The 13,175-nt window shown below is 39.5% G+C and overlaps 1 protein-coding gene across 3 annotated transcripts in view; it reads right to left on the bottom strand.

The window, feature by feature from the left end:
- The window catches only part of LOC121884031 (glutamate receptor 2-like), a 101,081-nt gene extending 92,984 nt beyond the window's left edge, over nt 1-8,097 (bottom strand). For 2 of the 3 annotated variants that reach the window (XM_042392560.1, XM_042392553.1), the window contains exon 1: nt 7,636-8,097. In XM_042392560.1, coding sequence (XP_042248494.1) covers nt 7,636-7,705 — 70 coding nt within the window. In that variant the 5' untranslated portion in view covers nt 7,706-8,097. The remainder of the gene's footprint in view (nt 1-7,635) is intronic. The other variant, XM_042392570.1, reaches the window with a different exon arrangement.
- Between the last annotated feature and the right edge of the window lie 5,078 nt (nt 8,098-13,175).

Below are 13,175 nucleotides of genomic sequence, written 5' to 3'. Positions count from 1 at the left end.
CAAAAGTTAGACACAGACTTCCACAAGGTTCTGTACTTGGACCACTACTATTCACCTTATATATGCTTCCGTTAGGTGATATTATTAGGAAACACTCCATAAATTTTCATTGTTATGCAGTTGATACCCAATTATATTTATCAATGAAGCCTGATGAAACCAATCAGTTAAACAAACTCTAAGCATGCCTTAAGGACATTAAGACCTGGATGACCTGCAATTTTCTACTACTAAACTCAGATAAAACTGAAGTGATAGTGCTTGGCTCTAAACACCTTAGAAACACAATATTTAATGATATAGCCACTCTAGATGGCATTACCCTGGCCTCCAGCTAAGGAATATGGGAGTTATCTTTGACCAGGATATGTCCTTTAACTCCCACATAAATCAAATGTCAAGGACTGCCTTTTTTCACTTACGTAATATTGCAAAAATCAGGCACATCCTGTCCCAAAAAGATGCAGAAAAACTAGTTCACACATTTGTTACTTCTAGGCTGGATTAATGCAATTCCTTACGATCAGGTTGCCCTAACAAGTCTCTAAAGACTCTCCAGCTGGTCCAGAATGCAGCTGCACATGTACTAACAAAAACTAGAAAGAGAGATCATATTTCTCCCATTTTAGCTTTGCTACATTGGCTTCCAGTAAAATCTAGAATAGAATTTAAAATCCTTCTCCTAACTTACAAAGCCCTTAATGGTCAGGCACCATCATATCTTAAAGAGCTCATAGTACCTTATTACCCCACTAGAACACTGCGCTCCCAGAATGCAGGCTTACTGGTGGTTCCTACAGTCTTCAAAAGTAGAATGGGAGGCAGAGCCTTCAGCTATCAGACTCCTCTCCTGTGGAACCACCATCCAAATTCGGTTTGGGGAGCAGACACCCTCTCTACGTTTAAGAGTAGGCTTAAAACTTACATTTTTGATAAAGCTTATAGTTAGGGCCAGCCAGGCTCGCCTTGGATCTGCCCTTAGTTATGCTGCTATAGATCTAGACTACCGGGGGACTTCCCATGATGCAGCGAGCTCCTCTCTCCTCCTCCTCCTCTCCATCTTTATGCATTCATGTACCATCAATGAATGTTACTAACTTGGCTTCTTCCCCAGAGTTTTTTGTGCTTTCTCATCTCACAGAAAACCCTGGGATGCAGGACAAGCCTTTGTGGTCCTTCGTGGTCCTGTTGGTGTCCTTCCCTGGCTATTGCTGCTGTTATTGTTATTGTTATTGTTATGATTGCTGTTATTGTGGAAAAAAATGAATGAATGATTTCGAGTTAAATTGCAGTTCCACTGCACCCCTATCCTTGTAAACATGCATGAGGGGTGCACATACAAGGCACAGATCCCCTGATTTTTTGGCAGAGGAAAGGACTAACACCTGAGACACACAGCCTGCGTGAGCAGCGCATGTGCATCATGGAACCTCTTGCTTTTCATTTCCCATGTTAACAGATTAGAACAGCCACACAGCCCGCGTGAGACGCGCACCTCACTAGAGATTGGGGGTCTCGGCTATTTTTTCGGCGTGACGCGCGCCATTCTTGGCAAAAATAGATAGAGAAGATGATCTGTTGTAGTCATATTAACATCATACCAGCAACAACCTTTCACTACGGTTTCAATGTCTATATCTGTAGAATATGTCACGGACATGAAGTGTCACCAACCAGACCTCACCATGCCCTTCAGAAAGAAAGCCGCTTTCACCTCACATATTATTTATTTATTTTTAACAATTGAGCACATGCTTCTTAATCTTTTTCTGACTAAACTAAATATAAATGTAATTTATAATTAAATAAATTACAGACCCTGCAGAAACGAATGTATATCCTGCAGCAGGCATGAACACGGGTTGAGGGCACTGCCCCCACAGCAGTCCGTGAACACACGTCAAGGAGGCCCATGCATTTTGGACTGTGAAAACTATGGTGACTTGGAGGCACAAGATACTCAACTTCTCCCAAGCCATGAGGCACTGTCTGCCATCATCTGAATCAGGTCTGGGGACTAACTGGCGCCTGGGCGCTCTGGTGCCACCACTATGATGATGACAAGCACATTGTCTCGCCAGTACCTAAACAACATGCCCCCACCAACGCAGCCCCTTGCAATGTTTTAACACAGGGCTGTTTTCGGTCTGAATGCAGCCTAAAGCATGAATCAGGCAGAGAACAAGATGAGAAAGAAAAAGAAATTCACTGGCTTGGCTGGAAAGCATCCAGACACTTGACATCAAACCACCAGAGACATGTGGGCTTTTGCTTCATGAAGAGATGGGGCAGCCTGTCATCATGCTCCTGTCTCTCAGAGGGTTAAGGCACAGTTTCTACACACTTGGAAAACATTCTTTCCTTTGATGAAGCAGTAGACATGAAAATATGCTTCTGTCACATCTGTGGCAGTCATCCAGTTGTATGGTGGGGGCATCAGCAGATGTTACAGAATGCAAAAACCTGTTTCCTGACAAAGCAGTTCAAATGCTTTGGCAGATCCACTTTCCACTGTCAGCCATGTATGTCCCAGAATGAATATGAGCCAGAAAAATCTAAGGAACAAAAAACCCCTATGCGCCTCCATATGAGGAAGTGCAGTCACGGCTCCTTTACTCATTTCCTTCCTAGAATAGAAGAACGTACCCCCTTCTCAGCATCTTGTCAAACCAGGGAAAGGGCTGCTTCATATCCATGTGAAACGCCAGTTTTATGCAGGGTGATTGGTGAGCAAGGCAGAGCGGGGCTGCCCGAGTTATGGGGGCTGGTATAACCAATCTTGGTAAAAAAAAACTCAGCCATAGGGCTGTGATTAGATGAGTAGAGGAGAAGCCACCCATATAGGGCGATATGAGGCCTCTGCTTCAGATGCGACGTTGCAAGCAGTAAATATCAACCAAAGTGACTACCTTGACCAAGATCAAGCCAGCCAGCCAAGGGAGGGCCAGGGAAGCAGTGTTGCTAGTTAGTGGTAAGCCGGATAGCAAGCACTAGCAAGTCACGATGCGTCCAGAGCAGCAGTAGCCTAGCAGTGAACAGAAGTGTACAATATTTTGTGGAAGAGGCAGTGGGAACGTGGGAACCTTCTCACAGATGCACCAGTCATCTTGGTCGTCATACTGGTACCGCCACTAGTTAGCCACCGTCCGCACTTCCCAAGTGCTGGGGAGAGTGGAGGGGGCGAGCAGGCTGAATAAGTAACGATAAATGGGCTACTTTTAAGAGGATATTCTGTATTCAAGGTAGCTGAGTGAAAAAGGGAGACAAACAATGGATGCGCTGGGGCTTTATTGACCTTAAAATTACAACAAGGAAGCGCTATGACTCTAATTTTACCTGTTAAATTCCTGTTTGCACCGGAAGTGGAGATATGTTGCTTTGCGTACATTGACATCTGATGCTTGTGGTCACCTTGTGCCTACATTTAAGCAAATATCTTACCTATTTTATAAAATAACATACAGCTTGAGAGATTGACAGAGCTGAAAGAGACTTTATTCTACAGCAGTCTGAGAATCATCAATTACTATTTTGAAAAGTACCACTAATTAGGTAATTTCTCCTACACAACACTGGGATCAGCTGCCCATCTTACTGTTAAAATAGTCATGGTGACTAGTCAGAATGTGTTGGTATTTTTGTTTTAATACATGTTTGTAACAATATGATATAACAAAAGGTGTGTGAGTGTGGCCGTTCAAAACGTGTTAGTACATATTTCTTCCCAAAACAAGTGCACAGTGCTAACTTATTAGGTTAGTTGCATTATTACGCACAGTGCACTTTTCTGTGGCATGGGCTTTTTATTATGTAACAAACTAATTATAACTTAGATCATCAATAAAATATTACATAGTTGGGTGGAAAGATGATTTAATTTATATTGATATTTTAGATAACAGACCAATAAAGTTAAAAAACAATCTGGCTAGGTGATTGTGAAGAACGCGGATAATGGTAATAACTAAATAATCTGCATGATTGTACGGATACCTTAGCATCAGAGCCAAGTCCCCAGGAAGAGCGATGGGCTCTGAAGCCAATTTGACAAAGTGGCCAAACCTTGTTATTACAATGCTACATGATGCTATTGGGCCCAAAAAGACTTTTTCCCATAGACTTACTTTGTGAAAAAGACACACAATGCTCACAAGCTAGAACACAAAGTAAGCTAGCTCAGCTAGCTGTAAGCTAGGTAACTTTAAACATAAATTTGTGGCGAAGATTGTCTTTTTAATCCAATATCTTTGGTGGATGTGGTCATGTCAGGCCATATGACCTTCTCAAATATGTGGATGTGTGTTCCCAACTTTGAGAAATGTATATCAGGCTGTGCCGATCAGGACAGCAACTTTTTACTTGTTTTTGCTATGGCCAGCAACAGGAAGTTAAGAGACAAAATTTAAAATGGAACAGGCCAGAAAATGGGTGGGCTTTTTAAGGTCAATAGAGTGTGTTTGCTACCTTCTGATTGGGTGGTGAGTGCAAAGCTCTGTCTCAGGGTGCCGAGGTGAAACCTCAATGGGGTAAACCAAAAGTGAAGCCTGTTAGAAGGTGTAGCATGTACAAAATAGAACAGGGTTCCAACATCATTGTACCTAAAAATCAGATCAAAACAATAGGGAAATGAAAGATCATTGTTAGTCCTCTTCTTTGTAAAAATGCATCTGAAGTTCAGCCACAGCTTCAGCAGTCTGGGTGAGGCAAATCTAGAGGGTAACTTCCAAAGTTACTGGGATATTTGCATTTGCATTTTGTCATTTGGCAGACACTTCTTGACAATCAAGCAGAGGACAGTTATTTTGAAAGAGCTGTGGTAGAAATTCTGAAGGAGCTGACCAGGTACAAGTGCAATGAGAAAGAGCGCTAGACAGGTTTATTTTCAATATATAATTATTGAAGTAAGAAACAACTGGAAGTAGACAAGTGCATAAGAAATACCATAAATAACATGAAAGAAGAGCGACAATTAAAGTGCTAAAAGGTTAGGGGGCTCAAGTGTTGAGGAGTTCATGGAAGAGCTGAGTTTTGAGGCATTTCTTCAATGCACCAAGGGAGTCAGCAGACTGTATGTAGCTGTGTAGCTCATTCCACCATCTTGGAACCACAAACAAGAACAGTCTGGATGGTGATTTCATATCAGGCAGCAAAGATATTACCAGACATCGTTCATTTGCAGACCGGAGTGGTCGGGAGGGGACAAACAGCCTGATGAGTGACTCAGTGTAGGTAGGTGCAATTCCATTTGTTGCCTTTAAGGCAAGCATCAAAGCTTTGAACTTGATGCGAGCCGCCACTGGGAGCAAGTGGAGGGAGATGAACAGAGGTGTGACATAACAGGATATGTCTTGTTAGTTGCGATTTACCTACACGCAATTACCAGGATGAAGACATCGACTTGATTTGCTTAATTGAGACTGCTGGAGCTACATATTAGCTTTGGCTTAATTTAAGAATGCATTTTTATACATAACAGTTTCTCGCAGTGTAATCGTTCTATGAAGGAATCACTTCACAGCCATTTTAGAGGAATGATTACAGCAACCCATAATTCTCTCAGTGTACATATGGCATGTGAGTATTGTATTAAAATAAACTCCAAACCATGATTAAACACACAGACATGTGACTGACATCGGTCTTCTCATATCACTCCCAGAAAGGAAGCAGTTAAGTGTATTTTCCAAAATGTTCATTTCTTTAACAGAGTGCTGTGGACATGGTTCTATAGACCTGTAAGATGCCTGAAATATGGATTCCAGTGTGTGAAACAATATTGACCATCAGGGGTTTCTGTGTACTTCCAACAAAGGGTAAGCCATCAGCCCCTAGATCCAAACAGCTATACAACACCACACAATTAAAAGATCCTCTAAACTTATGACAAAATATGTTGTTTGACATTGTCTTCTAAAAATATTACATGTGACATTTTTATGACAGTTTTAATTATCCGCTACCACCATGGTTAAAGTTTGGTTAGGTGTAGGCAAAAAAAAACTATCTAGGTTTTAGAACAGTCAATGTCATGGTTTAAAAGAAAAGTATGTTGACTGTCAGTAGTAAACGGGGTGCATCAGCGATCTCCACTGCCCAAGTGGCAAGGATTTGAATGAACAACAATGCTGTGGGTTTGGGGAAGTCAAACCAACCATGTGTCAGAGCCAAAAGTCTTCACGTTTCCATTCCAACTGTGATGTTACTTCTGAGTTCTTCCCCTTTACTAGGAATGCCAATCAGTCGGTGGAGGCTTTGGTTGGGATGAAACCCTGCAGACTGTTGGCTCTCTCTGACATATGATAAAAGAAAAAAATGAATAAAATAATTTGCTTAGTTTATGGGACCACCCCAACAGTTTAATTTTAGGTTTTCAGAGGTGTAAAAGGATAAGACTGTTGTTAGTCTATATTTTTCTCAAGTCAGAAACCACACAAAGAGACCAAAATCCACAATGTGTTAGTCAACTTAATATTTATCAGCCCTGTCTGTGGCATTCAGCCCAGAGCCCATTGGTTCATAATGGGGAAAAAAAGGTGCACAAATATACAGTTTAATTTTATAAATGGGGCCCCTGCAGGCCTACAATTCTTACATTATACTTGGTAAAGGCAGATAACTCATTATTAAAGAACTCAGATCAGCATCAGGAGAATAAAAACATGACCAATATGTTTGACTGAGTCCTATGACTTTCCAACACAAAATCAGTCACTGGAGCTCTGACTTCAGGGACGAATGACTCCTTTGGCCCCTAGCCATGTGTCCAGTAGTCCTGTCTACCCATGAGTTGGCCACTGCTTTTCAGCAAACATTACTAAAACAGTAGTAGTAGTCTGTAGTGCATTTTTGTGGGGACTATTTTCAGTGGTGGATTGATATACTTTGTGTTCTATAATGAGTAGCCAATTCCCAGCAGTTGGTTGTTGGTTTGGGCCTCTTAATATGAAACTGTTGACAATAAGAGAAAGGCTTAATGTGATAATGTGAAATCATAAAAAAACACCACATCAGTAAGATTAAATTGTTTTGATAACCAAATAAATTCAATACTATAATTCTAACATATTTAGTTAATGTATATCTAACTATAGCGTTTTCATGTATTTGAACACAGTGATCTGTAGCTTGAAATCCAGCACATCCTCTCAGGGGTAGTTGTGCTTGCATGTATGGTCATACAAGGAATGTGGCTCAGGAAAGATGTCTGAACTGCTGGATTTGAATGGTGTTGGATTTATCTGCCTTGAGCTGTGTGCCATGTTAACACCTTCAAGACAAACACGCATGTGCTCGCGCGCGCACACACACACACACACACACACACACACACACACACGCCACACTGCACTGCTACTCAGATGTACGCGCCTATAAGCTCACACACAAATATAAATGAAAATGTTGACATAACTGGAACACTGCAGCAGCCGCTGTGTAGTCAGAAGGCCTCTCCTTATGAAGAGCGGAATAAGGAGGACAGAGATAAGACAGGCCCACATCAGGAGGATGAGGACACGGGGAGCGATGAATGGGAGCACGAGAAAAGCCAACAAGGGAGAATAATTAAGACGGCCAGATGAACGAGAGAGGTGAAGATAAGAATGATAGTTACAATGACAGAAATTAAATTCCTACCGATCTGGACGCTCGGAGATCCGCACAACGCCTCGCGCAAGAACAATGTCACTACAAACAGCAGCTTCATGGTGGTGTTCAGGTTCCTCACGCGACGCCACAGCAGCCTGAGATAGCGGTTCCTACCAAAACATCACCTCCATCACACACGGTGTGAGCTCATGGCGTCATTCCAGGTTCGCTCGAGCTCTGCAGATGCCCTGTCCTGTCTCCTGAGGTGCGCGTGCTGCCGCTGCTGCTGCTGCTGGACTGGGGGCGCGCGCCGAGAATAGGTTAGGAATACCGATGAGACACGAGAGAGAACCGAGGGCAGCCGACAACCGAACGTGAAACAGCGTTTATGAGACCAAGAGAAGGCTGTAGGAAACTGATAAGCAGGCCTGCAGCACGTTAAAATAAACTCAAGCGGAACACATGCATACTGTAAGGAAAGCACATAAAATTTCATTTTAAAATATCTAACGATTAATTTTATCTGACAAAAAATATAAGCACCAGTTAAATACATGTACATTGTAAAGCTGAATTAATTTTAATGATTTATTTTTTATTCATTATTTTGTATTCTTAAGTCTATCTAAGTGTAATTCTACTATTCTTGTCTGACTGAACACGCTATAATGACTTGAGACATGGGTTATGCTGTAAGCAGACATTACAAAGAAAAGAACCATGGATCAGCTGCCTCTCTTAGGTTTATGGTTATGAAGAGGGGAGAGCATTTGGTTAAAATGCTAAAAAAAAAATTTTAAAAAATTGAGAGGAACCATAGGGTCTAAATGATAACTTTTTATAATATTTATTATTCTTGTTTGTTATCCGGCAAGCACAGGCTCAGTTCACTTGTATAGAATGTCCCTTCACTTTTCCCTCCCCTGTAGTCTTTCCAAAGGTGGATCTAAACTTATGAATAGTGGGCATACATCATCCCCCGCCCACTTGTTTGTTATATTGTTTGAGGCCTTCTTTGTTTGTGTTTACTTTCATTTTTGGATTTAGTACTGTGCCTTGATATACTGTTTCCTTTCTCCTGCTTCTTTCTGTACATCTCAGTTCACCTACTCTTTAAATTCCATAAAATCATTGCCCTGGTCCCTGCCATCTTTCATTCAGCCTTGGCTCAATTAAGTAATTAATTTCTGCCTTGCTAAAATGTGCCTCGTAGCCAAGATAGCATTATTACCAGAATAGCATTATTACCAATAACTATTGTACTACAGAGTTCTTGGATTCTTGTTATTCTTAAATTCTACTTGTTTACTTTGTGAGTATTTATTTCCTGAATTTTTGTAATCAGTGTTGATTAGGACAGGAGCACTGTAATATCCATGTTCTTATGGATGAATAAATTGAACCGCTGAACCTTTGAAGCTTTCTTATTATCATCATCATCATCATCATCATCATTGGAAGTAGCATTTTTTTTCCATGGATATGTATTCTATAAGGTGGTCCAGTGATAAATATTAATTGAGGCGTTTGATTTCCAGTACAGGAGAATTGTTTTCTTGGTGACAGAGATGAGTGAGCTGTTCTTGTTCTTGTTTAGTAAGTTGATTACTGAAGGGTGTGAACTGGTTGGCAGACCCAGAGTGCATGAAAATAATTATCTGTTATGTCCACTGTGTACAGTGAACAAGTGTCTGTGTTTGCTAGTCCCATTTTGTATATATATATTGAGTAATGTGTGTTTTCTATAAATGGTTTGTATTGGATTAGCTGTAGGTTTGTATTGGTCATCATAGCAAAGATATTTTTTATTTATTCCTACCCAGAAATCGGTGGAGGGAGAAATAGTTGGATCAATATTGAGGGTTTGTATAGTTTCTCATTAGTTTATTTAGATCTGTAAATTGAAGTATGTCAATTAGGGTTCAAGTGGGTTATAGGTTATGTTAATTTTGGTTTTGATAATGGATTTGAGTTTCCTGAAACTGGTGTCTCCCAACTCCATACTTCTATATGAGGTCTTTGAAAGGTATGAACTGATTATTGTGGAGCAGTTGTGCCCATGTGTGATAGTGAAGTAACATGCCATTAAGTTTAAAATCGGGGATGTGCCAAATAAGAGTGTGTTTATACTGTGTTGGAACTGAAAAGCTTAATAACTTCCCACCAGAGTTGTGAAATTAAGGTATTTTTATAATATGGATTGTGATGGAAATACTCCTCCATCTCATATTGTTGAATGTCATGCTATGTGTGTATTAATGTTTGGCCTTTCACAACATAGGAGGATTCGTTGGTCTGCAGTTCTTGGCAGACAGGGAAGCTGGTCCTAAACAAAGCATGTAACATAAATCAGCAGTTGAACCAGTACCACAAACAGGCATGCTGGCTATCTATTGTTTGATGGTATGCTAAGCACTGCTAACACATTTGCAATGTAAATTATCTTACCTGAGTTACTTACTTGTTTCCTGTAGCAAAAGGTTGTTCTGTGAAACTCAAGGGTATTTTTATTTCCTGGTTGTACCATGTGTGAGTAACAGAGGAGGGGATTATGGATCTTGTGTGTAAAATGTGTTTCTGGAAGCCACATGCAGATATTGAATAGTGGAATTGTTTATGGATTTATGAGGCGAATCGTATCATGTAAATACCAGTTAGGCCAAATAATTTACTGTATATACAGTATGTGTATGTGCATTGTAAACTCCCCTTCCTAATGGTTAAGTCTACTCTAATTACTCACTGGGAGGGTATATAATAAGGTTGGGCTAGGTGTTGAGAGTAGTGACGGGAGAAACAAAGCTTTCTGAAGCAGTAAATCATATGAAGCAATTGTGATGAAAATGGTTCACTGTTTCAAAGTATTTGATACAGTCAAAATGAGCAACTTTGACATTGCTTTTATATGAAAGGATTCAGGGCAAGATGTCATGAAACAGGCAAAATATGTAAACTCACCGCTATCACCTGTTTGATGTTTTCTGTCATATTTTATTCAATAATGGTTATTTACCAAAAACTGTCTCTGTGCATGGATTTACAAATATATATGGAGATAATTAGTCATTTGTTAATAAGGTTTATAATAATCTCCTACTACTGATGAATTAGGGACAGTAAGCTCTGTGACAGATTTATATTATAAGTGGCTTTAAGCAGTGCCATGAAATAAAGGAATAAACGTGTCTGCATAAAATAATAGGCTATGCTGCAACTTGGAAGGTGAGAGAGTTTAGAGTGGATAATTTAATTTTTGTTTTTTTTTTATTTTTCCAATAGAAATTTATGATTAAAGAGTTAATAAATTTGAAACATTTATCTGTTGGTGTGACAGGCAGCATTGAGAAGTAAGAGTTAATACAGGGGAGTATTTTCATTTTGACAATTGTGATTCATCCTATGAGGGAAAGAAGTAAATTCATCCGGCACCAGCGGTCATCTTCTACTGCTTTTAACAATGAACTGTAGTTAAGATGAAACAATTCAGATAGCTTGAGGGACATGTATTTATCTACCCAAGTATCTAATGTTAGCAGTGCAAAGTGGGAGGGGTGAGTGCAGAAGACTTGTTTTAGTTTATTGTGTAATTAGATGTTTTAAAAAATGAGATCTGAGGATTACAGTGTACGTTTGTTTGTGTGTGGTGGTGAGTGTGTGTGTAAATTAGAAAACTTAGTTTACAGATCACTTATGATTATTGTTCATCACTTATGATCATCTCCATAGTGTCTTAGAGCCATGCGGTTTTCTTGATATTGTGGAAGAGCTGACCATCAATGTATACCCAGATAGCAAAAGTCATCTGGTCCAGATCTTGCCTAGAGCTTCTGTAAGTTTATAAAGCAGACTTAGGCTAAATCTGAATCAGTTCCATACTGGATCTAGGCTGGCCTCAGATCAGATGAAAATCATTCTATTTCCCTCAAATATGGGCTGTATCTGAGGGCTGGATCCATACCACCTCTGGCCTCTTTCATAACTATGTAGTTTCAGTCCCCACAACACGATTCCTATACAAAAATATAGATTTATCAGATTACTTTCAAAGTATTCAGTTAAAATTTATATTCTTACACAAGAATTACTCACATATTATCATATCTGTTATGAACTTTTAGTTAATTACTTGCCTCATTTATTTTTCTCATGCCACTTGCATTCCATGCAACCAGAAGTTATGAATCATTTATTAAAAAATATATAGTATTATTTACCACAGAAGAGATATGAAAAAACAGTAACATTATATTCAAATGTGTGAAATTTTCAATTGAATGTATATAGTAAAAATGTATGTCTATAAATTACATTTTTATCAGCAAGGCTATAAAATCCTCAAACTACAGAGAGCTAAACAGATGTTTGACAAGAGATTGCTGTGATATAATAGTATAAATGGACATCAGTTTGTGCAACAGTTCCTGGTGTTAAAGATATCCTTTGGAGCTGGCATCTTCTCAGCAAGAAACGAACAGCAGCTAATGGAAAGTTACCGAAGTTTAGTGTATTTTGACTGCTGGGGAAGTACTGAATGCTCCACTACATACTTCTAGAGCCTTAGCTCGCAAAACATTCAGTCTAGCTATAACAGATGGCGCTGCAGATCCATAAGCTAAACAAACATAGTCAAGTATCAAGCATATCATAGCCCTGTAAATCATGAACATAGTTAGTCTTCCCAACCCCCAGTGAGAGCCTGCCAAGCAACATAAAACATTTATGAGTTTCTCACACTTATTAATATCAACGAGTATGCCAGGTCCTTTTTTCATCAAACTATTCACCTAAGAATTTAGATGTCCCAACTCTCTCAAAACTAGTGCCATACAGTGACAAAATATGATCTGGTTTCTTCCTTTTGTAACCAAATATTACATATTTAGTTTTGTTGGCAGATATTTTAAATCCCCATTCATTTACCCACACAATTACACTGTCCAGTGCTTTTTGCATTTGAGTGAAGTTAAAAGGCAGATTCCTACCCCTTTTCCATAGGGCCCCATCATCAGCAAATAGGGACAGTCCATAGTCTACCTCAACCTTGCTGAACATTCATCATCGTCATATTAAACGAAACAGGACACTGCCCTGTGGTGTGCCTTTTTCAACACTAAATTCTACTGATAATGCTGATGCTAATAATAATAATAATAATAATAATAATAATAATAATAATAATAATAATAATAATAATTTAACTGTCATATTTAACTGTATTGTAAAACATACATTAATGGCATCTGAATTGTCATGACTATATTGCAGCTTATCTTACTCTCTATTGATTATCTCTGCTCTCCTTTTCCTATTTTTCTGCCCCTACACTCTCTGACTCTCACTATGTATTTGCTGAAATTACTTTCCAAGCATATTTGCTTTATCTTTGCTTCACACAGCCATATTTTCATGGTGTTGGAGGACTGGGATATTTGCCTGTTTAAATGCTCCTGCCATGCGATGAATCAAGCCCCAGACCTGACTAACCCTAGTCTGCAGCCCTAATTTACTGCAAAAGCTCTGCCAGCTATTCCTCTTTGCCTCTTATAACCCTTCTAGCTTTTGCTCGTACTCTTTTGTATTCAATAGCA

Source organism: Thunnus maccoyii, chromosome 2 (assembly GCF_910596095.1).
Source record: "Thunnus maccoyii chromosome 2, fThuMac1.1, whole genome shotgun sequence".
In the NCBI taxonomy this organism is placed as follows: Eukaryota; Metazoa; Chordata; class Actinopteri; order Scombriformes; family Scombridae; genus Thunnus; species Thunnus maccoyii.
The sequence above is the reverse complement of the archived record's forward strand: the minus strand, read 5'-3'. Positions and strand labels throughout refer to the sequence as shown.